The sequence below is a fragment of the Drosophila novamexicana genome, unplaced genomic scaffold (assembly GCF_003285875.2).
Source record: "Drosophila novamexicana strain 15010-1031.04,08,12 unplaced genomic scaffold, DnovRS2.1 tig00000072-arrow-arrow-pilon, whole genome shotgun sequence".
NCBI lineage: Eukaryota > Metazoa > Arthropoda > Insecta > Diptera > Drosophilidae > Drosophila > Drosophila novamexicana.
The window spans coordinates 1,466,306-1,490,058 of NW_020824771.1; the positions used below are offsets into that span (position 1 = coordinate 1,466,306).

The 23,753-nt window shown below is 44.7% G+C and overlaps 7 protein-coding genes across 9 annotated transcripts; 2 read left to right on the plus strand and 5 right to left on the minus strand.

The window, feature by feature from the left end:
• Nucleotides 1-194: 194 nt before the first annotated feature.
• Nucleotides 195-2,019, plus strand: LOC115771511 (charged multivesicular body protein 7). The gene is made up of 4 exons (XM_030717246.1): nt 195-890; nt 949-1,165; nt 1,226-1,435; nt 1,497-2,019. Exons 1-4 carry the CDS (start codon nt 420-422, stop codon nt 1,940-1,942), a joined length of 1,344 nt encoding a protein of 447 aa, XP_030573106.1. The 5' UTR covers nt 195-419; the 3' UTR covers nt 1,943-2,019.
• LOC115771508 (rho-related BTB domain-containing protein 1) lies at nt 2,007-7,753 on the minus strand. 3 transcript variants are annotated; one of them, XM_030717238.1, is made up of 13 exons: nt 7,454-7,753; nt 5,764-5,956; nt 5,589-5,692; nt 5,330-5,527; nt 4,726-5,259; nt 4,400-4,658; nt 4,228-4,341; nt 4,081-4,167; nt 3,719-3,802; nt 3,412-3,654; nt 3,077-3,347; nt 2,566-2,734; nt 2,007-2,504 (listed from the first exon to the last, which is right to left on the minus strand). In XM_030717238.1, the coding sequence occupies exons 2-12, from the start codon at nt 5,950-5,952 to the stop codon at nt 2,589-2,591; spliced, it is 2,229 nt and encodes a 742-aa protein (XP_030573098.1). In that variant the 5' UTR covers nt 5,953-5,956; nt 7,454-7,753; the 3' UTR covers nt 2,007-2,504; nt 2,566-2,588. The 3 variants fall into 3 exon arrangements, with proteins under 3 accessions (XP_030573098.1, XP_030573097.1, XP_030573099.1); XM_030717237.1 differs by having other exon boundaries at nt 2,566-2,755; nt 7,454-7,752; XM_030717239.1 differs by lacking the exon at nt 7,454-7,753 and having other exon boundaries at nt 2,566-2,755; nt 5,760-5,915.
• Nucleotides 7,754-8,002: 249 nt separating this feature from the next.
• On the plus strand, nt 8,003-12,335 carry LOC115771452 (insulin-degrading enzyme). The gene is made up of 15 exons (XM_030717167.1): nt 8,003-8,189; nt 8,282-8,383; nt 8,443-8,580; nt 8,646-8,780; nt 8,868-9,138; nt 9,195-9,423; nt 9,490-9,692; nt 9,750-9,835; nt 9,888-10,347; nt 10,403-10,753; nt 10,810-11,041; nt 11,102-11,308; nt 11,382-11,674; nt 11,729-11,938; nt 12,000-12,335. The coding sequence occupies exons 2-15, from the start codon at nt 8,301-8,303 to the stop codon at nt 12,231-12,233; spliced, it is 3,132 nt and encodes a 1,043-aa protein (XP_030573027.1). The 5' UTR covers nt 8,003-8,189; nt 8,282-8,300; the 3' UTR covers nt 12,234-12,335.
• Nucleotides 12,322-13,466, minus strand: LOC115771453. The gene is made up of 3 exons (XM_030717168.1): nt 13,176-13,466; nt 12,720-13,119; nt 12,322-12,664 (listed from the first exon to the last, which is right to left on the minus strand). The coding sequence occupies exons 1-3, from the start codon at nt 13,408-13,410 to the stop codon at nt 12,322-12,324; spliced, it is 978 nt and encodes a 325-aa protein (XP_030573028.1). The 5' UTR covers nt 13,411-13,466.
• A 712-nt stretch (nt 13,467-14,178) lies between these two features.
• Nucleotides 14,179-17,375, minus strand: LOC115771550 (protein inturned). The gene has a single exon (XM_030717295.1). The coding sequence runs from the start codon at nt 16,956-16,958 to the stop codon at nt 14,334-14,336; it is 2,625 nt and encodes an 874-aa protein (XP_030573155.1). The 5' UTR covers nt 16,959-17,375; the 3' UTR covers nt 14,179-14,333.
• Nucleotides 17,376-17,451: 76 nt separating this feature from the next.
• Nucleotides 17,452-18,594, minus strand: LOC115771551 (protein FRG1 homolog). Its single transcript, XM_030717296.1, has 5 exons — nt 18,458-18,594; nt 18,214-18,402; nt 17,961-18,159; nt 17,692-17,891; nt 17,452-17,630 (listed from the first exon to the last, which is right to left on the minus strand). Exons 1-5 carry the CDS (start codon nt 18,514-18,516, stop codon nt 17,483-17,485), a joined length of 795 nt encoding a protein of 264 aa, XP_030573156.1. The 5' UTR covers nt 18,517-18,594; the 3' UTR covers nt 17,452-17,482.
• A 207-nt stretch (nt 18,595-18,801) lies between these two features.
• Nucleotides 18,802-23,558, minus strand: LOC115771505 (tectonin beta-propeller repeat-containing protein). Its single transcript, XM_030717234.1, has 5 exons — nt 22,381-23,558; nt 20,936-22,317; nt 20,609-20,872; nt 19,263-20,541; nt 18,802-19,201 (listed from the first exon to the last, which is right to left on the minus strand). The coding sequence occupies exons 1-5, from the start codon at nt 23,464-23,466 to the stop codon at nt 19,163-19,165; spliced, it is 4,050 nt and encodes a 1,349-aa protein (XP_030573094.1). The 5' UTR covers nt 23,467-23,558; the 3' UTR covers nt 18,802-19,162.
• Nucleotides 23,559-23,753: the final 195 nt, after the last annotated feature.

Sequence of the window (23,753 nt, forward strand, 5' to 3'; positions counted from 1 at the left end):
TAGTACGCACTTTGTAATTAAAACTTTACAACAATTACTATACAAATCTAGATCTAGTGGCCTTGCACGTTATCTTCTTCTTTGTATTAATTCAGAACAGCTGTTTACTTTGTTTTCTGGTCCAGATTAGAGATGGGTTTCTGACAAAACATCGATAACTTATATGCGCATTTGCTATCGATGTATATATATTAAGCGCTTCTGTCGATTACAATTAGTTTGAGCATTTTTGCGAAATAACTACGCAAAACTATAAACAAAACAATAACAACATGAAGAAATCAAAATAGCCACAAATAAAGTAACAAGGAGTTATTACAATTGTGCATTTGTGCTGGCTATTTTTATACAAACCAAATTGAAGCGTTTGCTTGTTTCTAACTAGCGTATTCTTTTATGATTTTGATAATTTGGAAACAATGAGTTTAAGAAATGATGTAATGGACGCAAATAACGAGGAATTTAAGTTTCCGCCAGTTTGGCGGGACAGAGACAAAATCAGGTTGCTCTTTGCGAACTTTCATACGCGCCACTGGGACATTGAAGCATATGACAGCAAAATGATATTCTGGATGGATCTTATAAATCAGTACTGTACATATTTAGGCAAGGCCAATTTCAGTTTACGTGAACTGCAGTTGCAGTTCATGCGTGGAGAACAAATACCTGCCTGCTTGGACGTTGTAATAGCCGAAATGGCTCAGCAAAAACAGATTCGTCTACGCACCGAATATGAATACGATCCGCTCAACACCTGGAGCGGCTGGTTCCTCACCAGTTTTGTGAAGCGCCCTCTATCGCGCAGCTGGCTAAAACTGAAGCATCTCATAATCGCCAAGGATGCCCTGGCAGAATCTTTTGTGGAATGGATTCACTTGGATGTTTTACGCGTAAGCTTTGATTTCAATTGCTTGTAATCTATACTAACTATACGAATTTTTCAACCAGATCATCTGCAGCGAAATGGAAACCAAAGTATTGGACAAGAACCGTGGAAAATTGCTGCACCTTGAAGCCTTTAAGACGCTTTGCACATCGTGTCAAGTGCGCATTCATGAGGATTTTCTGGATTTATGTCTTCTTACATTGCAGGCGCGCCGGCAAGTGGCATTAGAATTTAAAATTGAAAAGAAAACGCAGCGCGTTCACCTAATCAAGATCCCAGGCAAGTAATTACAAAGAGCATGTTCTCAAGACTTCATAAAAACTTTTAGTTTCGTTACAGCTGACGAGAATGAAAGTCTGATTATAAGCGAGGCAGATCTTGCCGTGCATAACCTGGAGATGACGCAGGCCAGCCTAATGAAACAGTTGGAGTCGCTCGAGGAAGAGATTAAAGTTAACGACGATAAAGCGCGTCAATATGTCAAGGAAAACAAAAGGCAATTAGCCAAAACTTACCTGCGCAAGCGGCGTTTGTTGGAAAAAAATCACGGTACGTCAAACAGGCCATGTGCATTAAAATATTTAACAAATGTTTTCCCAAAAATCCACAGAGCGACGCAGTCTGGCGCTGCACAACATAGAAACGCTGCTCTCAAATGTGGAGGAGGCACAAAACAACGGCGTGGTGCTTGACGCATACAAAATTGGAACGAAAACCTTGCAGAAGGTTCTTAACGATTCGGGTCTCAAGTATGATAACGTCGATGAGGTTCTGGCCGATGTGCGGGAGACTCTGGATCAACATCGGGAGATTCAAGATGTTATGTCAAGTAACACGGCAGAAGTTGTCACTAGCCACGATGAGGAAGAGTTGGAAATCGAGCTATGCAATTTGATGGGCGGGAAGGAAACAGCAAAACCAATAAATGTCTGTAACAATAATAATAAGCCAGAGATTGTAATTGACGATGAGCAGTTACTTGCCATGTTGGATGAACTGGAGGTTGAGGACGGCACCATCTCTCATGCTAGCCAAAAAACATTAGCATCTTTGTAAAAACTATAGAACTAACTAATGTACTTATATATTTTTGTGTTTGCTTAATAAATGTAACATGTTCTAGTTTTCTAAATGTTTTATATTCATAATGGCTTTACTCTATATCATTTTGTACAAAATGCGTCCTTAGGTCATATTATGTTGCTTAAAAGCTATGGCTAGACAAATGTTTCCCTAAACTGGAATTTAAAATTTAAATACATAAATATAAGTATACACATGATTTGGTTTATCATACAGTTCAATCATTATTTCTGCATTTAAAGTGCGCATAAATAAAACATAAACGTACATACTGGCCCGATATGTACATACTACATATGTACATATACGTATGTATATTGATTGCACTATGGTTAGGCATATTTGAAGCATATAAGAAAAGCAATTGAATGAATGCTTATGTGTTTCTGTGCGGAGCTCAAATACCAAAAGCAGACTCCACCAACCCGTTGTCCACGGGGATCGTTATGTGTGGATTTGGAAAAGTATCAAAATACTTAAAATTGTACAGATGAAACAAATCAGGACGGGTAGAATCACAATAAATCGCAGTGACCTGAAGCAGATATATGTAGACATTATACAGGTGAATTTGAAAATAGGTATTGATAACAGACCTTCCCTGTCCCAGGGCTGGGTGTCAGAGATTCAGATCGATGTCAGCCTCCAGGTCGATGTGGTTCATTGAGTTGGCCGAGCTGTTGAATATTTGATTCTCGGCCGTTGTTCCGTTGCTCTCTCCATTGGGCCCGCTGGCGCTGACGACACCGTTCCGCTTTGATTTACCTAGCAGCCAGCAAGAGAACACTTTGTCCAAATATTGCACGTTAATATTGTGATGATGGTTTGAACAGTGTGTTGAATGAAACCGATATATAACATATATATAATCGGGTATATAATAAATACAAACCAAGTACACTCAAAACACAAGATTTAGTTGGATTATACCGGGCAATTTCCTTTTTCTGGTTTACATACTTATTTCAATGGCAATAATTAAAGGAATGCTAAGAATTAGCAATTACCTCCGATTTTGGTCATCATGTTGCAGGCCAATGCCAAGCCTCATCTGCTAGCCGGTGTATACATATGCATGTGTGAGTGGTGGGTGATGATGACACTTACCTCCGGAAAAGCACAGGCACCCTTCGTCATCGCTTGGGAAATCTCGCCGAGTGCTTTTTAGCTTTAGCTCCTTGTTCAGCTCATTGATGCAGCGTTGATAGTAATCGTAATCCTTCAGATACCAAACTGGTGGCCAGCGATGCTCGCGTAAATACTCCTGATTATCCTGATGCAGTGCTTTCAAGCCCTTAAGTGAGAACTTACAGATAACGTTGTAATTGACGCACAGATACGACATACACCATTCGGCCAACTGATGGGCATTGTGCAACTGTAAGAAAGAAATATTTAAATGATTTCAAAGCACGCTACATGGTGTATCATAAACCACAGACCTTGACTGGCTCCAGTAACTTTAGGCAATGATCGACCGTTTCATTGGTTTCGTTTTGTGAAATAATTGTGAGATCTTCAATAACGCGACACTCAATCAGATTGATAAGGCGCGGCAGGCACAAACGGTTGGCCAATTCCAGTAAATTGAGGCATTTAACCGCTGAGATGGGCGGAATTTGATCTGTGTACAAATAGCACAGCAGCTTATGGAATGTATAAATAGTAACGCCAGGGAAAACAATCTGAAAAACAAAACCACAGGTGTATCCTTTGTATGTTTAATTGGTGTCAATTCAATAGGCTTACCACATTAGAATGTGCCTCGCGAAAGTCGCCCAGGAGCATGGCGCGCATAACATCGCAGCGACCCACCAAAACAGCTCGATGTGCCTGTAAATAATGATTGAGTTAGCAAATGAATACAAAGAAAATATTACATTTAAAGCTAGAAATATAATACTAAACGATTATTATTAAAAATACATACATATACATAACTGGCCGACAGTCAAAGAAGAACACATTTTTTTAATAATTAAATTACCTACTAACATTCACAATCAATAAAATATTGTGGTTACCAGCTTCAAGAAAGGTTATAAATTTCTTTTTAGCTAACATATCGCTCAGAGCTGTTAAATACTTATTGCACTGCGATATATGCACACCTTCATCAAACCGTCGTCCAGCTCAAAGGTAACATCGCTGAAGCAGCCGTCTCCAATGCAATGCCTTTCCATGCTCTCCTTTATGCGCTGCAAATATAGAGATTGTGAGTAACGATATATTTACAAAAGTTAGCTTAGGCAACTCACAAGACAAATGTGGGGATTAGGTTCATCACTGGGACTCTCGATGACGCTTTGTGGCTTGGAAAGTAACACGGTTAATTGCGGCAGTTCTAATAAATCGGCAGCTTCTCTTATTTCCTGCAGAATATACATTTAATCTTAACTGACGACAAGTAGAAGACCTGGTTTGCATTACCTGCAGATTAGTGCAATCCTTGTCAATGGTGCCTGTATAAATGAATCTTAGGCATTGGTGCAGGGCCTGGGGCGAGACAAGTTTGCTGAGAGTAACAATCGTTTGAATAGAGCTGACGCCGCGTTGGTTCTCCATTTGCACTAGGCGTAGGCTCTGCAGCACTGGATGGTGCAGCTCCTTATGTAAATCACCGGAGCGTTTTGACTCCACCAATGGTAATGCTTGATAGCTAGAGCGTCGCTTTAAATGTTCCCACATGCTGTTCAAAGAGAATTGTTGAAAGCGTTAGTAACATACCGGAAAATCAAGTTGAGCTGAAAACTCACCGTTGTGTGCGTGATTCGTAGCGTATGAGATATTCTGTGTCGTCGTTAAAGTCGGCTATGGTCGCCTCTCCAAACGTTGAGCTGACCATGCTCGACTCACTGCTGCTGCGGCCGCCCATGTCTGTCAACTCGGTGCTGAGGATGCGTTGGAAAATGCCAGATGCCGCGGCAAGCATAAATCTGTGCACCGCAAACTTGGTTCCGCCGACCACCAGAACAAGGTCGGCATAGGCTTGCGAAAGAAACATATTGTAGATATCCTGGCGATAATGGCCGACCATGACGGTAACCTCGGGTGGTGGTGGCTTGGGTGGTCGGAATGGTGCCTGCAACAAGGGCTTTTGCACCTTTTTCAGGTTTGTCATCCAAAAGCGCTGCTGTCGACGCGCAATAAGCGAAGATCGAATCGCATTCTCAAACACCTCGTTGACGCCAAAGTACGTAAATACGCTGGTCTCATAATAGCTAACGCCCAGTTCCTTTGCAACGGCGCGCGCTTCATCCGGCATGACCAAATCACTCTTCAAGGCGGCTCTGCGCATATAAAAAGAAAGCAACTTAGAATGCATTTATCCAACTTAACTAATTCATAACTTCAACACACCGTACAAAGGTGCCCTTTTCGCCAAAGTATGACAAATAGTTCTCATCGCGGTACATATAACGCAGGTCATTTTTGCAGCCAACTAGCACGACGGGCACATCTGGACAGAAACGACGTATTTCCGGATACCACATTACTTTGCAATTGCGCAACGAGATCGGGCTCGCAATGGAGAAACACAAGAGTACTACATCAGATCTGGAACAAATGAATAAGCCATAATTAATAAGCCAACGTTTAATCTGAGACGTTAACTCACCTGCCGTAGGCAAAGCGACGATCCTTGTCATGATCCCCGAAGGTGTCCCACAAACGCAAGGAGACATTGACACCGTCCACAACCTCCCAAGACCGTTCTAGAACCTGCAATGCATTTAATGGTATCGTCGTGTTATTAGGGCACAGGATTTGCTGTCGACAAAATTGTCACTTGCGTCTTTGTAAATGCGATACTGATCGATCGCCCACACGGTCGGCACGTGCGTGGATAGCAGCTGCGATAGCGACACATGCTTGTTGCAAGCCCTCGCGCAGATCAGGCGCGTCTTTCCCACGGCAGTGTCTCCAACCAGCACGCACTTGACCAGCTCCTGATGTGGCTGCTCGTTGTCCATTTTTGGCATGCACCTTCAGTATGAGCAGGATTAGAACCATGCGAAGTTCAACAAATAAATGAATTAGCGAATGTGTTTTCCTCTTCCTTAAGTATCAAAGTGCCACAAGTACTGCGAATAATATGCGTAGTCTGTCCAGACATTGGATAATGAAAGTAAAAGTATGGAAAACGACAACAAGCCCACAAGCAAACCCATTGCGTTGTTAAAAATACTGCGGGAAGCATTTTTAGAGTCTAATTGAGCTCAATTGAAACAGAAATAAAAATATCTTCAATCAAATTTCGAGCGAAATTATACCCTGTAACAATGCAAATCAAATCGAAAACCAAAACCTTTTAACTCTGGATTCGTTTGAAAAGATGAAGTATTTTGATATAAAACATGTCTCAGAAGAAATCAGATTAGTGACATATTAACTGTATATATATCTGTGTAAAGGATATTTGTGTCGAAAAATACCTTACATTATTTCTACTATATAACATTTTATACATATATGATTAAGTTGAGCACTTTTATCGTAGCTTTTACATATGTATATACAGCAGACCAGAAATTTAAATTAATTTAGTTATATAGCGCAAATGCCACATGTCATGTGGCTGCAGGGTATTTATTCTTCGGCACAGATAAAACCTGTTCTCTTTTGTTTTCTTTCACGTTGAACGTGCCGTTTTGCTCGTATACCGTTTAATTTTGGATGCACTCGAGACGCACAATGTACCGTACTATGTATGTATGTATTTGTAGATATGTATATTTATATGCATGTAAGTATATATATTGCGTACATATGTATATGTATTTCTTTTAAGTATGGACCATTCTCCCAGCTTTAATGTTAAAATTCTTAAGTTACTTTTGCTAACACAAAATTATTTAAGGAATGCAATTCCTTAAATTGAGAAAATGCATCACAAGCTTTGCAGTTTTTTGTAATTTTGGTCTATATATAAATTGTAATATACTTTCAAACAATTTCTCTCAACAAGTTTATCTCAATACATGTTTAAATAAATGTTATTTGCTGCTAATGTAATTGCTATGCATTAAGCAGACCACAATAAAATGAATTAGAGCTCCTTCGAAGGAACCACCGGCACCTAAGATGCCCCATTGCTAAGCTTATTGATTTTCTCATTCCGTTTTAATGCGGTGCCGCCTACTGGCCACCGACTCAGACCCAGAACCAGACCCAGAACCAGACTCAGACTCGGGTCGGAGCGACGTCAGCGACATTTTCAAATAAAATCAACGAAATTTTATGCATGAGGCGCAAATTCTCAAATATACATAAATTTATACACATAAAAAGACATATGTGCGTATTAATTTACATATTCAATAATTGAATTTTCGATCAATTTCACAATAAACGAATGTTTTTTGTTTAAGCATATACACATATAATTTAACAGCAATTAACTGTAATGTTTTCTATAAGCTTCTATATGTATATGTTCACATGTATATTCATGAATGAGAACAACTTATGGGAAATAGATACCTTTAGAGTTGCTGCTTGTCTTGTATTATTCGTCCTATGCTCTCCCAGTTCTTTATTTGCGTGTTGCACTTATCATACACGCACACAGACGGAATTTACAACAATTTGCAATTTATATTTGCACCAATACAAATACAAATAAATACACTAACTGCGTACACTTGCATTTCTCTGCACAGCGATTGCCAACTATCCGACTTTATTATATTTCAACTTTTGGCATCACATACACAAGGCATGCGCATGTGATTATTATTAATTGTTAAATAATAAAATGCAGTTACAACAACTGTTACAACAATCGTGCGCCGCAGTCGATATGTTTTTGTCGATAAGTGCAACTGCCAGTGTTGAGCATCGTCAGAGCACAAAGCATGAGCTGTTGCCAGACTTAAAAACAATAAGGACAAGACAAAATTAATTTTTGTACATGCTCTGATTTGATCATAGTTGTGTCGATTTAGCTGTTAATTTTCAAAAGTAAATCGTATATAGTATAGTCTAAGTTGTTTTTTTTTTTAAAGAAATAATTGAAAATTAATGCCACCGTGGCTTTTCCAATTATTTCATTTTATTTTTTACAACCGGTGCCTTGAGGTGAAAAATAATCTAAAATATCACACATAACTATCAAGTATCATATATACGATGTGTTCAAGCGTGGCAACCCTGAAACACATGTTTTGAATTGTTGGTGTTGTTGCGAAACTAAATCATCTGCAAATATTTTGGATTGGTAAAAGTCTAGAGGCTAAGCAAAAATATTTTTTAATTAGACTTATTCTTAAAATTGATTTTTATTCTAATACGAGTCAACAATTTCTGCAGAAAAAGCAACATCGTTTCTATGTTTGCCCCGCGAACGTGTCTTACTTTTTCGAGCCGCAAATCGATTTTTGCAGAAGTCATAACAGCTGTTCTACATCGACAGTACGCTTAAAAACAATAAAATTAATTAACATAATAAAACTTGTTTGTTGTATCAACAGTAGAGGGAACTGTATTAACAATTCATCCGGATATAGAACGCTTACAAATACACCAAGCCGTAAAATGACTTTAACGGAGACTGCAACCCACCAAAAGGCGCAGCCCAAGAAATTGGATCAGCTGGAGCCCATAATGCGGTGCATATAAATTATCAAAAACCTTCCAAAAAAATAAACAATAACATAACATTCACTTTATTCAGCATAAACAATATTGAAAAATCGCAACAGGACACGCGCGATTATCGTGGCCTGCAGTTGGAAAACGGTCTAAAAGTATTACTAATATCGGATCCAACCACTGATGTTTCGGCTGCTGCACTTTCCGTGCAGGTTGGGTAAGAGTCCAAAGATGCGCCTAGGTATAGCTAGGTATTCTGCATAAATATGCATAATTAATCGTCATTTGTTTTTTTTTATTGCAGTCACATGTCAGACCCAGAGAACCTGCCGGGATTGGCGCACTTTTGCGAGCACATGCTCTTTCTGGGCACGGAGAAGTATCCGCACGAAAACGGCTATACCACATACCTCTCCCAGAGCGGCGGTAGCAGCAATGCTGCCACGTACCCGCTCATGACAAAATATCACTTTCACGTTGCCCCCGACAAGCTGGACGGTGCGCTGGATCGTTTCGCGCAGTTCTTTATTGCGCCCCTGTTCACGCCCAGCGCAACCGAGCGAGAAATCAACGCAGTATGTGGAATATCAGCAATACCATATTGTACGTTCATTGAGTGCAATCTTTGCAGGTTAATTCGGAGCATGAAAAGAATTTATCAAGCGATCTGTGGCGGATCAAGCAAGTGCATAGGCATTTGGCCAAGCCGGATCATGCGTACAGCAAGTTCGGCAGCGGGAACAAGGCCACGCTTTCCGAAATACCCAAGTCCAAGGGCATTGATGTCCGTGAGGAGTTGTTAAAGTTTCACAAATATTGGTATTCAGCGAACATCATGTGCCTAGCTGTTATTGGAAAAGGTTGGTATTGTAACAATATTTGTGAAACCAAATTAATATTAAATATTTGTAATTTTAATTCGACAGAATCGTTAGATCAACTTGAAAGTATGGTAATGGAAAAGTTCTCAGAAATAGAAAATAAGAATGTTAAGGTACCAGAATGGCCAAGGCATCCTTACGGAGAGGAACAGTACGGGCAGAAGTTAAAGATAGTGCCCATTAAGGACATACGCTCATTAACGATTAGCTTTACGACCGACGATCTGACACAGTACTACAAATCCGGGGTAAGTAAATTGAAATTGTTAAGCTAAAGAACTGTTTTACTGGAATATTATTTCCAGCCCGACAATTATTTGACGCATCTTATTGGACACGAGGGCAAAGGCAGCATATTGTCCGAGCTACGGAGGCTTGGCTGGTGTAATGAGTAAGTAGACCGAGGTTAACCAAGATTAAGCTTACGGTGTTGTTTATTACAGTCTTATGGCCGGTCATCAGAACACACAGAATGGCTTTGGTTTCTTTGAGATAGTTGTGGATCTAACGCAGGAGGGCTTGGAGCATGTTGATGACATTGTGAACATAATATTTCAGTATTTGTGCATGTTGCGTAAAGAGGGTCCCAAGAAATGGATCTTCGATGAATGTGTTAAGCTAAACGAAATGCGCTTCCGTTTCAAAGAGAAAGAGCAGCCCGAGAATTTGGTTACCCACGCAGTATCATCCATGCAAATATTCCCACTAGAAGAGGTGCTTATTGCACCATATATGAGCAACGAGTGGCGTCCGGAATTGGTTTGCAAGCTCTTAGACGAACTGGTGCCCAGCAAAAGTCGCATTTCCCTGGTTAGCCAGAGCTTCGAACAGTCTACCGATCAAGCGGAGCCGTATTATAAAACGAAATACGGCTTGGAGCGTATACCTCAGAAGACAATTTGTGTATGTTAAGCCCTTGGCAAACTTGCCATTAAGATTAATTTCAAATCACTTATAGGCCTGGGAGAATTGCGAGGTTAATGAGAATCTAAAGCTGGCACTGCCAAACAGTTTTATACCGAGCAATTTTGATATTGCCGATGTGCCCAGCGATGCCCCCAAGCATCCAACAATTATACTGGATACGCCCATTCTGCGCGTGTGGCACAAACAGGACAATCAATTCAACAAGCCCAAAGCATGCATGACCTTCGATATGTCTAATCCTATTGCCTATTTGGATCCCTTGAATTGCAATCTGAACCATATGATGGTTATGCTGCTAAAGGATCAGCTCAATGAGTATTTATATGACGCAGAGCTGGCCAGCCTTAAGCTAAGCGTTACCACCAAGCCAGGCGGCATCGATGTAAGTGGAAAAGATTTAATTAAATACACAGCTATAAAAATTACTTTCATTTTTAGTTTACCATACGTGGCTTCAATGACAAGCAGGTTGTTTTGCTTGAGAAGCTGTTGGATCACTTGTTTGACTTCAGCATAGACGAGATGCGGTTCGACATACTCAAGGAGGAGTACATACGATCATTAAAGAATTTCAAGGCAGAACAACCCTATCAGCATTCCATATATTATCTAGCCCTGCTACTCACCGAGAACGCCTGGGCAAACGTGGAGCTATTAGATGCTATGGAACGTGAGTTATGGCAAAGTTTTCCATTCCGTAATCAAATCATCGCCTGTTTACACATTTTAGTTGTTTCCTATGACCGTGTGTTGAACTTTGCCAAGGAGTTCTTCCAGCGACTGCATACGGAATGCTTCATTTTTGGCAACGTTACCAAGCAGCAGGCTACGGACATCGCGGGTCGCGTCAATAGACGATTAGAGGAAACAAACGCTACAAAGTTGCCAATATTAGCGCGCCAAATGTTAAAAAAGCGCGAGTACAAGTTGGTACCGGGTAATTAAGCACTCACTTTCATAATAATATTTAAAATTTCTAATGCATATTGCATTTCCTTTACGTGGACCAGGTGATAGTTATCTGTTTGAAAAGGAAAATGAGTATCACAAGAGCTCCTGCACACAGCTCTATATGCAGTGTGGTGCCCAGACGGATCTTACCAATATTATGGTCAACCTGGTATCGCAAGTGCTCTCCGAGCCCTGCTATGATTGCCTTCGCACAAAGGAGCAGCTCGGCTACATTGTTTTCAGTGGCGTGCGCAAAGTGAACGGCGCCAATGGTATTCGCATTATTGTGCAGTCTGCGAAGCATCCCGCGTTTGTCGAAGATCGCATCGAGAACTTCTTGCAGACCTATTTGGTAAGGAGATGTTGAGAGAAATAGGCGCCATATTTTTAACATTCGCATCTTTAGCAAACTATTGAGGACATGCCGTTGGATGAGTTTGCACGCCATAAGGAAGCGTTGATTGTCAAAAAGCTGGAGAAGCCCAAAACGATATTCCAGCAGTTCAGTCTGTTCTACGGTGAAATAGCGATGCAAACGTATCACTTCGAACGCGAGGAGGCCGAAGTTGCAATACTGCGCAAAATTACGAAAGCCGATTTTGTGGACTACTTCAAGGTGCGACCCGCTTTTCTTTCTTTTCCAATTTTGTGTATGACTAATTTATTTGCATTTGCAGAAATTCATAGCAAAAGATGGCGAAGAACGAAGAGTTTTGTCCGTGCACATTGTCTCGACACTGAAAGATCCGAATGCCCCCATCACCGAGGAGGAGGATGAAAGCCCGGTGGCCAGCTCTGAACGTCATACGACAATTAACGATATTGTGGCATTCAAATCCTGCAAAGAGTTGTATCCCATTGCGATGCCCTTCTTGGACATCAAGGCCAAGGGTGCACGCAGCAAGCTCTAAGGTAGTCTTAATTTTCTAATTAGGTAGTGTCTGGCTAAATGGGTTTATGGTTGCTTTTTTGGTTTAATTTGAATAAAATGTAAACCTCTCACAAATATAAAATAATTTGTATTAGAAGCGAATTGTGCCTTACATAATTGCTGCCCAAAATCGCGCTATTCGGTATGGAAAATCCCATGTCGAGCTTGGTCAGCTCCTGTGAGCTGAGGTCCTGTGTGCGTCTATGGCTCTGATTCTGATCCAATAGTGAAATTTTGTGCTTAAACGCGACACGATCCGCCCATTTCAATTGCTTCCATTGCCCGCCCATATCCAGCATTATGTTGTTTTCCTTACCCTGGCCGGGATCATGCGCTGGATAGGCCAATGCCAGCTGCAAATTTATCATATCGCGGTGCAAATGCTGAAATGTGCACTTCAATTGAAGTGTCCTGCCTGGTTGGTATATAAGGATTAGATTCCAGAGATTATTATCCATTTAAGTACTCGCCTCTTATGCTAAACATTGGACTCTTGACGGTTGCAGTCGACGCATTCGAAATGTGGTCCGTAAAGTTCTCCAGCTTCCAATAGTAGGTGAACAACTGAAAATCCTGATCCGCCAGCATTGTATTGTTAAACCTGCCAATCTCCTCCTCGCGCTCCGGTGCGTTTTCCAATTGCTTAAGCATCGGCTGCTTTTTCTCCGGGATGGGCTTCATGGTGATCTGCTCAAACTTAATTCTCTTTATGGCAGTTGGCTTCGTTGAGGGAACTGACGTCAATGGACTCGAGTTGCTGCTTGGTTGTGCACGCAGCTCGCTTAGCTTCGCCAGCAGCTCCTTGATCTCACGCAATTCCCCAAACAGTTTCTCCTCCAGATTGCGAAAAGCCAGATTCATTTCATCTAAACGGGCATTACATTATCGGACATGCAGTATTCCAGCTGGGCATAGACCTTACCCGATCCGCAGACTCCCTTCAAGGTCTTGGTGGTGACGGCTTCTGCGGATGCTCTGACCTCGCCAGCATTGACGGTACACACGGCCCTTTGCACCTCGCTGGGTAATTTGGCGTCCGTTTCCGCATCCGGCGACCTTTCAGTCTCGTTGGCATTAAGGCTATTATTGTCCACCTCGTCCAGTGCGAGTACCGTGGCCAGAAGAACGCAGGCCACGCACAGCAACCACTTTGGCATCTCCAGCTAACAATGATGTAAGCCCTATTCTCCGTCGGAAATAGACCAGACCCTGGGTGTTCCGCTGTCTGGGAGGCCGCATTGACAACTGACTGACGAATGAGCATATCGAGCGGGCAGCTTTTGCAGAATGAAACGTTGACATTGTGTTTGTACACACACACACACCAACACACATCTATATTTATATATATTTATGAATTTATGTTTATAAATATGCGACTAGGGCGCGTGTCGCATATTCCGGTGCGTACGTTTATCTAAATATAAATATAGTGCCAATGTTTTGCCTTGCGATCAAACATATGAATGAAAAACGCAGCAACTTTCGTATCATAAATTAAAAAAGGCACAAAGGAGCCACAATTGTTTATATATAAAATAATGGAAAGAAGGGAGTCTCAGCAAAGAGGGTGTAACTTTATATAAATAAAACTTTTAACTCCGACTGATTGAGTGATTGATTAGGAATGAATTATATGACTAAAATAAAATTAATTTTCAAGCGATATTAAAATTCATTTGACTTATTATATTTTAGCTTTTTTACTTCTCAGAAAATAGTGGGACTTTACATACATATATACAAATTAAAGCCCGACTGATTGATTGATTGATTAATAATGAATTATACGACTGTCTTCAAACTCTTTTTCAAGCATTACTAAAACTCATTTGAGTTATTATATTTGTTTTTTTTTTTTTTACTTCACAGAAAAGAGAGTGGAACTTTATATAAATAAAAATTTAATTCCCGACTGATTGATTGATTGATTGATGATGAGTTATACGACTGTCTTCCAACTCATTTTCAAGCGTTAATAAAATTCATTTGAATTATTATATTTTAGCTTTTCCTACTTCCCCATTTTCACACTTCATCGGGTCTAATAATACTATAAATTGTTTAAAATGATCATCGACTACCCCATGGAGAAGAAGGATAAGCGAAATGCCATTTCGACCATATTTTGGGGCACCTCCGGCACGTGGCACACATACACTTCCTTGGCCGGAGATTGAAAGAGTCGGCCGACCACAACGAAGCGCCTGGCAGTCTGCTCCTTGGCGGGATTGGCGATTTCCATGGTAATGCCGTGTTCCTTGACAATGGTTATATCATGGCTGGCATGCGTCAGCGCGGATCTGGCCGGCTCCGACATTTGGCGGCGATGATGCTTCGAGCGTTCCAGCACCAGATGAATCATATGACATGCTTTGCGTATCTCACTTAGGTAGGGAAAGCTCTCCGAGCTGGCTGTGAACGGGCAGAGCAGGACTCCATTTGTGAGGTCAACGTAAACGTAGTGCAGCACAGAGTTCTTCCAGCCGGCGGATATTTTCACGGGCAGCACATTGTTGATCTCTTTCCAGAGGGATGTGGTTATCTGGCTTTGGGTCTCCGCATTCAGATTGAGGCCGTAGTGCAGCGGATGCTGCTCCGCAAAGTTCTCCCAGTCCGAGCCGCTGTCCGAGTCATCGGCGGGCGTCAGGCGCCGGCGCGACATTTCGTCCTCGCTGGGCGTCAGACTGTGTATGGAAGAGCCGCCCAGGGATGAGCACAGTTGTGCCTCCTCGTCGTTGCCGGCGGACGAGTGTGAGGTGTTGGGTTTCTGCCTGAGGAACGACTCCAGTTTGCGGCTGGCCTCCTGCTCCTCGCCGGACTGCTCGAGCTTCTGCTGATCGAGCACTTCCGGACGCTTGTTGGATATGGACCAGAATTTGGCCAATGATTCAATGCCGCACTGGATCAGGTGATCCAATGTCTCCTGTATCTCCTCGATGTAGAACAAGGATGGCGGCACCGCAGTAAAGGCTTCCATTTCGGGCGCATCAACGTACATCTTAAGGATGACCGTCAGGATCAGATGGCTACGCGAGCAGACGGTCAGAAAATACCGACCCGTTGCATTGGCCAGCACAATCTCCTCCCACACGTACAGCTCACGCACCCGGACAGCGGGCGCTGCTCCAATAAAGTCAAATATGCCGCGACAGCGCAGGAAGAGCTCCACATTGAAGCGCACCTCGGCGGGCAGCAGGCTGGCCAGCAGAAAGCTGTCATAGTACAGGGCGCAGCCGTAGATGAAGAACTCGCGATGCGTGGTCAATGGCTCATCGTTCCAGTTGCGGTAATCCATGGCCTCCATCTCGCTCAGAGCGTCAAATATGCGCAACTGCGCCTCCTTGGGCAGCGGCAAGCTCCTCGACTGCTTCAGCAGCTGCTCGAACTGCAGCTCGCCCCGCGGCTGGGCGAGCAGGCGCGAGCGTTGAATGCCACAAAAGTGACGTAGGAATTGGCGCAGACCGTTGGAGCTATCGTTGGCAGTGGAAAAGTTATCCAGACTAAGACCTGGCAGCGAGAATCTAATGTAACCGATGAGCTCATCCGACCTCAGGCTGGATTCGGCCGCGCTGTACAAACGCGCCGCATAGGCGAAGAGCACCAGGAAGCCGTTCAGACTGCGATAGTTCACATAGTAGGGCACCTGCTCGACCAGCAGGCGCGATGTTAACGGCTGCGTCTGCAGCTCGTTGAGCACGGAGCAGAGCGTCAGGAAGCTGCCGCGTGCCTTGTACAGGAAATTGGTCAGCGCCGACTCTGGGTAGTAGTAGAGCGAATCCTTGTGCTGCTCATGCTGATAGCATTCCGGTGGCAACAGCAGCATGCCAAAGGGCGTCAACGTGTCCGGCACGGTCACAGCGGGCGGCAGCAGCTGCTCGAACTGATCCGCAAACATGGCAAAGCTGACCAGCTTGCGCACTTGCGGCATTTGATTAGCCTGACCGCTGGCCTCCTCTGTGCTGGCAGCGGGACTGGCAAGGCTGGCGCCTTGAAAGCCCAGACACACCTGGGTGGGTTCCAGGAACTGCTGCAGCAGCTCGTCCACATTGCTGGCATACAGCTCTATGCCATTCAAGGACTTGAACCAATCGCCGCGCTTTATGTTGTGCTGCATGGCGCTTATATCATGCACAAAACTATCCACCATCAGGCACTCGGGCTGGTCGGGAAAGGGCAGCACACGAAAGCCCAGTATGGACTCGACGGCGGTGGAGCGACGGCCAAACCGGAAGCGATCCGTTGCCGTTATAACCAGCTCCAATTGCTTATGATTGCTGGCATTGGCGTGCGAACTCTTGATGTCTGCGAATCGGAACCCGTTGCTGGCATCGTTCTCTGGCTCGGTCTGTGCCTGCTGCTGCGTCTGCTGCTGCACCCCGCCGCCGCCGCCGCTGTATTGGTTGCCATTGTGCTTGCCCTGTTGGCCTCTATTCTGCTGCTGACGCCGCGTTGTTTTCTTTCCCAGGCGCAGTGAACGGCGCAGCAGCTCGCCGCGTCGCTCAGCCACATTCAGCTTGACACTGGGCACATATTCGGCATAGAACAGGCTGCCGTCTTCGGCCACGTACTCCTCCCAGTTGACCAGATCGCTGCCATCGCTGAACGAGCTGCTGAGCGAGGAGCTCGACGTTGAATACGTCTCTGAGGCGTCCAAGCCCAGGCGTCTGTCCGGGCCCAACGACACACCCTGCGATTTTCGCATTTCCCTCGAACAGGTAAATATAAACAGTCAAATACTTCGTCTAACTATCTTGGTTATGCGCTCTGTTCCGTCACAGTTCCTCAACCAAAACCAACTGAATGTTCAGCTCAAACTGTAGCTCAGTTCGTGGCTCACACATCAAACCGGTTTCTGTGTCTCTGGCAGTCGGTAGGCGTTCTCACGCTCGCGTAAATTCCAATGTTCTCTGCTCTTCGCCGCTCTCTTGAGCATCTCAGTTTTCAATTTTCTCAGATCCAAATAAAAGAAGTGTCTATTGTTCTATCTCACGAAACAAAACATCTCAAATTCCGCATATTTCATTACCCTGCTGCTTAAGTTGTTTAAATGTAAGATACCCTGCACCCAACTTTGACAAATTATCACTATATAAACAAACACAACTAGAACTTTTATATCACTTGAAGTATGAATACTCTAGGGCCAATTATTAAAATCATATGGAAAAGAAAAACATACTTTGCTTGGATATGTCTTTTTCCTCCTGTTACATAAATTTGTACGCTTTATTTGCAATATCGATCGGCTTTCATCTTGCTTCGCCGATCGAGCAGAGTTTCATGTAGCAGTCCTTGGGCCTTAGCTTCCTCCAGCTCCTTCACATCGTTCTTGCTAATGCGCATCTTTTTGTCCTGGAACTTTTGAAACTTTTTGCTGGAAAAGAACTCACTTAACATGCGGAATTCAATGAAACCAAATCTAATGCTACACTTACACATAGTTTTTCTCAACTTCACCCAGATCGCCTTTTTCCTCTTTTGGCTGTTCGTCGACAACAACATCCCTGGCTGCATTGGTGCGCACGCGGCAAATTTCTAAGGGTCCCACTTTCTTGTGCAGGGCCACACAAGCGTCGTCCTCCGGATCGATGGACATGAAGTGACCCGTTTCTGAGAGTAGAGCCATTTGTTTGTCCTAAACGATGAATTAAACAAACAAATGGTCAATTTACAAACATTTGGTTGAATGATTTTGTGGGCTTACCTCGAAGACGGGCTCCCACTGTTCCATGCTGCCAACAGCCTCCGAGCGTCCCGTAACCATGCCGTCCTTTTCAATTTTCAGATATTTGCCGTAGCCCGATTTGAAGGAGACCTTGCGTTCGTTGATGGGAAACGCCGTAAATATTTCCTCCGGATCGGGACCTTCACCTGGATTGTGCGGCGCGCCCAAAGTAAACAATCTAAAAACAAATTTCAGTTAGTCTCGATATTCATTTTAGTCTTCTATAACTAACCCATTGTCCAGGGCTTTCAAATAACAGCGTTCGCCAAATTCAATGGCCACCGAGCCAACAATGCTCGCTGCTGTCGTCGCTGTCCACCAACCCGCGTGCTGAATCGCATCTTCATCCGTAACCGTCTTGCTACGTTTGACTGTCTCGTCATGTTTGTGTTCCTTTTCCTTCTTTCGCTTTTTACTTTTTCTATAAACAAAGTGCTTAGAATATGCTTGTGTTTGGTTTTTTTTCAAATGCTCACTTGTGTTTTTCTCCCTTAAAAACCAACTTTTTTATGCGTACACTATCATAGTCAGACATTATTTACTTATTGTTATGGCTTTACTTTAAATACGCTTATAAACTTTTTTTGCTGTTGATTCTCAATTGGACTTCTGTATCGAATTGAACAACACTAGCACTTATGACTTTTGTACAGAGTTGCATTGAGGACAATATCGAAGTACGATTTAGGTATAACTGTTATCGATACATCACAATTTCAAATTAATTTTTCGATACAAGCGCAAATTCAATTTGGATTTAAATATTACTACCAAAGTCAACATATACGTTATAGGTATTTAATATATATATAAGACAATTCAGAAAAATAAATATATAAATATGCTGCATAAAGCGAAATGGCTGTAGGCTTAATGATAAATTATAATTAATAAAACAACAGACTTCTGGAAATAAATACGCTCAATACAATTAAGCTGATGTATAAGCATTTCATATTATAATGAAAAAAGGAAGTAGACTGCAGTCAAGTAAGTTCGACTTTAATATACTCTGCATCCAGTTTTCAAGCAGCTGAAGTTTTGGCTGCAACAGCTGCAGAAGTCCTGAGCTTTCCCGCGTGAATTGTCACTGTTCGTCATAACGTTTAAGGTATATGCGTTCTATATACCCATTCCGGGTGCAGAGTATACTTATAAATATTGAAAACGGAATGCGATGGTTACATATAGCCCTCCAGGGATAACTGTTGCCACTGGCCCTGTAATAAATATACAAATTCAATAAGGTTGTCGCAAAATGCAATGTTTTTGCAGGCGTACCGCAATGCCCAGGTTCCAACCGGCACCGGCAGGATTTTCGCTGGTTATGCCGCATCGACGGCAAATGATGCCATTGAGGGAAATGGCCCACACCTCTTTGCCCACAGATACGGACCGAAAGCCGCATTGGGCTTCCGTGTGCGGCGGCACATTGGCAGCATTTGGAAGAAATTGCCAATGTGATCCCTCGGGAAATGTACGTGTTACCTCCTTACGCACTGCCAGCCGTTGCTGATTGTCCAATGCCCAAATACCTGCGCGGCCCACACTGATGGCCTTGAAGGTAATGCCAGACGGTGCCTCTACCTGTTGCCAGGCGTCACCGCAAGGATTCATTTTATTGATGCCATAGCGAAAGAAGATCATACCATTGCGGGCAACCGCCCAGACCTGACCTGTGGGTCCCACACTGATGCCAATCAACGGTTGGTCGCTCACAATGTGCTCCCAGGTGTCGCCGCGTGGATTCATAGTGGAAACGCCATGCCTGATTAATACATCGCCATTTGAGGCAACGGCCCAAGCAGCTACAGGCATATCCTCGACATTTAATGCCCCGTCCACATCACTGTCCAGCACTTGCAATGCGGCATCGAGTATCTTGGAATGGCTGAGCTCCTGCCAAGGTCCACTGCTGCTGAGGCGGCATTTCTTCATCCAACGTCGCCGCCGAACACAATCCGTCAGCTTCTTTTGTGCATGATAGCTGGCCGGGAAGTCGATTGCATACTGCCAGCCTTCCTTGTCCGCGCCGCCGGGTATATTGTAGTCGATGGCCCAATCCGATATCCATTCGCAGTGTGTGGACAGCAGCTTGGTGTGCTCCTTGCTGCGTTTTTGTCGCCCACTTGCATCACTCCACATGTGCCTATCTGTGGGCAAACTCTTGGCAGTGAAGCCGCTGATGGGGTTCCAGCGCTGATTCTCATATACATAGTAGGTGTGCGTGTCAATCATGGCGTTTATTTTGCCCGAGCCTTCCAGGCCCTTCAGGAACATGCCGCCCCAGCCACCGTTGTACACCCAAGCTGTATTATCACAGGATATACCCCAGACGACATCGACGCCGCTGTTATACACCCGTTTCAGATGACCTCCCATTTGGCGCCAGTGCATCTGTTGCATTGAGACAATTAGCGAGGGCGACCGATACTCGACATTAAACAGCTTGACACGCCCACTCACATAGAGGCACGTGACGGCCGCCGGATCAGTTCGATATTTGTAATCTGTGTAGAGCGCATTGTTCACAATAATCTGATATTGATTCTGAAGTGCCCTGTTCGAGTGTTTCCAATGAGCATTAATTATTATTGCTAAGAAGACTGATGAGTATGTTAACTTACCTGATTTTCACCGTGAAGCTCGCACCGGGCGCGAATACCATACGATCGTTACGTATTTCCTCTAGCCACTCCGAGTCTATCATGGAGTTGAGCACAATTGTGCGCTCATTGAAGCGCGGATTCAAATGCATCGCAATTACCCGAAACTTTTCCACACGATGCGGCATCGCTTTAATACTCGAATGACACTGCAAATCGAAGCGAATCTGATCGGCATCATCGTAGACACAGCCCGAGATTTCCAGCTCGCTGCCGCAGGGCATCCTAAACGAAGTTTCAAGCACAGTAGTATTATGAGCAACCTATACAATAGCTAAAAAGACTTACCCATTATAGAGGGTGTTGTAGTAGGGTGTCTCGCACGTGGACACATCCATTCGCTCCACATAATGAGCTTGTCCGTTGGAGGTTTTCTGCAGCTGTTGTGCCTTCATGTTGGCGGCGTCGAAGACAAATACATCACCCAGTTCGCTGGTCAGCCAAATCGCATTGCTTGCCGGCTTGCCCATTAGCATATTGATTTGACTGCACACCGAGGACAGGTGCGATAGCCAATCCTCCATGTCCGCATCACTGGTGAATTGCAGTTTGACCGGGCTGCAATTGACGCGCAAGTGCATCGCATGTATGGCCAAACGCGGGGCACCTGGCTCGCTGCAGCACTGCACGCACGTGATGTCGGAGAGTGCGAATTGTATTTTGGTTGCGGCACCATCGGGGCTGAGCACCGTGAAGGTGCCGGAGTCGTTCTCTGTGCTGTCGCCACAGTTGCCGCTGACCCACTCCAGCTCGATGACGCAGTCCTCGTAGTCGCCAGCTGGATGCTGGTAACGAGCGTCCGCCGTTTTAATCCAAGATGTGAGCTCGACTGCCTTTTCGTAATGTGTTTCCTGCTGCAGCTTGGCGACGGAATGCTGGCGTTGCTTCAGTTTCTCGAGTATATCGTTGCGCCAATTGGGATTCGCATCGGCGCCACCATCATTGTGATGCTCGTTAAACCAGTTTGGAATGTTGTTGGCATCCACAGTGACGGCGCCCGTGGTCACACAGCTCCACATGACCGCACACTCAGTCCAAAATTGCGAGCCATTGTGATCGTCGTCTTCGCCAAGGAACGCATCGGAGCCGTGTGCAGATTCCGACTCAAAGACAGCCGAATCACTCTCCGGATGAGCTTCGGTGCCAACAACAGATCCAACACTACGCACCGGCGACCAGGCACGCGGATTTTTCAGCTGCGTCTCAAATTTGCCGCTGATCTCCGCAACCTCAGCGGCCGGCGCACTGGAGGCGTGCGCCAAGGGTTCGCGCAATGCTGTGGCCCGATGCTTCTGACGCTCGTTCAGATTGAGACTGCCAATGGTGGGCGGTGAGTCGGCGTTCAGCTTCCAGCGCTCATTTTTCAAACGACTGTTCAGGCCGTTGTTCGAGGAGCCGTTGCTGTGCGTGGTGACGGTTTCGATGACTGCACACGTTTCCACGACGCCCTTTTCCTTCTCCTTTGAGTAGAGATTGGAGAAGCTTTGATGCTTGGAGCCGGGCGTTGAGCTGCTGCCGCCACTTTTGCGTGAAACTATTGACAAGGAACTGGAGGAGCGACTGATTTGCATTGGGCATTGGATCTTCATCCATTTTTTGCCGGTGGGATCGGCGGCGCTAACGCCAGATCGGTAGTAAATAGCGCGGTCTGCAGCGCCAATCGCGAACACCTGTTGATTATCAAAGAAATTGCTTTATCAAATGGTTAATATAGGTAAATAAAATATTTGTACCTGATCATTGGGTGCCACAGAGATCATCGAGAGATTTCCAACCATTTCCACCCAGCCTCTGCCTATGGCGGCATCCTCGCTGATGCCCGCTGCATCTCCCTTAATGCCACGTCGAAACCAGGCATGGTTATCGTTTGTAATACACCAGACCGCATCTGTGCCCACCGAAATCTGTACGATGCGCAGACCACGTGGCGTGTCCGTTGGTGCACTCGTGGCAACTGGTGACTTGACGTCCAGCCACCCCTCGCCCGATAGATTATCGCGCGTTATGCCCGTACGCACAATGACACGCCCATTGTAGAGCACCGCCCAGACCAGACCCGTTGGTCCTACGCTTATCTGTGCCAGTTCGCTGCCGGTGGGAGTGTTAATAGCAGTCCAGCGTAAACCCTCCGGTGCGAAGGCTGTGACTCCAGTGCGAAACATGGCCCTGCCATGGGCGGTTATGGCCCAGACACAAAGCGTGCCGGCTCTAGCATTGGGCACATGTGTACCGCCTATGGCCACATCGATGAAGGGCTCCTGTGTAGGGTCCTTGTGCAGGGGTGCGACGGCGCACCAGCTGTTAAGGGCAGCATAGCGGCGAAAACGGATCCATTTTCGCCTCCGCACATACGAATTCCAGGACTTTTTCGCTGAATACGTGGCTGGGAAATCCAGTGCGTACATCCAGCCATCTTCGGCCAGCTGTTGACCGTCCAGCTCGAGGTCCAGATGCCAATCACCGTCCCACTGCCAGGCCATGGAGGGCAGACGTATTTTGTCTACGCTTCTCTCAATGCTTCCATCAGCGTTTGAGTATTTATAACGGTCGGTGGGCAACAGCGTTTTCGCAAATCCCTCGATGGGCAGCCAGCGCTCGTTCTCGTAAGACTCCTCCTTGACGCGTATCGGCACATCAAGTCCATGAACATGAACGTACACCTGCCGATCACCGCCAATGGCCCACATATAATTTGGGACTGCGCTGATTTTCTTGAACTCCAGACCGAGATACGGAAACTCGCGCCATCCACTTGAGCTAGTGGACAGCGTATGCACGCGTCCCTCGCTGCTTGTAGCGAACAAAAGACTGCTGGGCATGGCTTTTTGCGTTTTTAACTAAAGTTCTTCAGCAACAGTCGCCCTTTGTGTTCCATTGTGGCACTCATTTAGAAAAAAAATTGATTTTCCGTTCAAGAAGATTCAAAGTTGCCACATTATACGCGAATAGGATCAGCCGGTTGATAAAGTTGAGTGGCAGCACTGCCCACAAATAAACCGAATGTTATGGGTATTCCTATTAAATTATATTAATATGTTACGGAACTGCTTGTTTCTCAGTGGGCCGCGCCGGCTGGCTCATCGGATTCTCTGGGTGTGGTCCCATC

Bases quoted from the DNA above. Each gene is read 5' to 3' on its own strand.
- LOC115771452 (XM_030717167.1), top strand. From the start codon at position 8,301: ATGTTTGCCCCGCGAACGTGTCTTACTTTTTCGAGCCGCAAATCGATT. The intron at 9,836-9,887 runs GTAAGTAGACCG...TGTTTATTACAG, and splicing joins AGGCTTGGCTGGTGTAATGA to TCTTATGGCCGGTCATCAGA. The intron at 10,754-10,809 runs GTAAGTGGAAAA...TTTCATTTTTAG, and splicing joins CCAAGCCAGGCGGCATCGAT to TTTACCATACGTGGCTTCAA.
- LOC115771505 (XM_030717234.1), bottom strand. From the start codon at position 23,466: ATGCCCAGCAGTCTTTTGTTCGCTACAAGCAGCGAGGGACGCGTGCAT. The intron at 20,873-20,935 runs GTAAGTCTTTTT...AACTTCGTTTAG, and splicing joins TACAACACCCTCTATAATGG to GATGCCCTGCGGCAGCGAGC. The intron at 19,202-19,262 runs GTACGCCTGCAA...TATTTATTACAG, and splicing joins GTTGGAACCTGGGCATTGCG to GGCCAGTGGCAACAGTTATC.
- LOC115771551 (XM_030717296.1), bottom strand. From the start codon at position 18,516: ATGTCTGACTATGATAGTGTACGCATAAAAAAGTTGGTTTTTAAGGGA. The intron at 18,160-18,213 runs GTTAGTTATAGA...ATTTGTTTTTAG, and splicing joins TTGAAAGCCCTGGACAATGG to ATTGTTTACTTTGGGCGCGC. The intron at 17,892-17,960 runs GTAAGCCCACAA...TTCATCGTTTAG, and splicing joins AGTGGGAGCCCGTCTTCGAG to GACAAACAAATGGCTCTACT.
- LOC115771550 (XM_030717295.1), bottom strand. From the start codon at position 16,958: ATGCGAAAATCGCAGGGTGTGTCGTTGGGCCCGGACAGACGCCTGGGC.
- LOC115771453 (XM_030717168.1), bottom strand. From the start codon at position 13,410: ATGCCAAAGTGGTTGCTGTGCGTGGCCTGCGTTCTTCTGGCCACGGTA. The intron at 13,120-13,175 runs GTAAGGTCTATG...ATGCCCGTTTAG, and splicing joins GAAGGGAGTCTGCGGATCGG to ATGAAATGAATCTGGCTTTT. The intron at 12,665-12,719 runs GTACTTAAATGG...CCAACCAGGCAG, and splicing joins ATGTTTAGCATAAGAGGCGA to GACACTTCAATTGAAGTGCA.
- LOC115771508 (XM_030717237.1), bottom strand. From the start codon at position 5,952: ATGCCAAAAATGGACAACGAGCAGCCACATCAGGAGCTGGTCAAGTGC. The intron at 3,803-4,080 runs GTGTGCATATAT...CATTATTTACAG, and splicing joins TGGACGACGGTTTGATGAAG to GCACATCGAGCTGTTTTGGT. The intron at 2,756-3,076 runs GTAAGTGTCATC...ATTTGGACAAAG, and splicing joins GTGCCTGTGCTTTTCCGGAG to TGTTCTCTTGCTGGCTGCTA.
- LOC115771511 (XM_030717246.1), top strand. From the start codon at position 420: ATGAGTTTAAGAAATGATGTAATGGACGCAAATAACGAGGAATTTAAG. The intron at 891-948 runs GTAAGCTTTGAT...TTTTTCAACCAG, and splicing joins TTCACTTGGATGTTTTACGC to ATCATCTGCAGCGAAATGGA. The intron at 1,166-1,225 runs GCAAGTAATTAC...GTTTCGTTACAG, and splicing joins TCACCTAATCAAGATCCCAG to CTGACGAGAATGAAAGTCTG.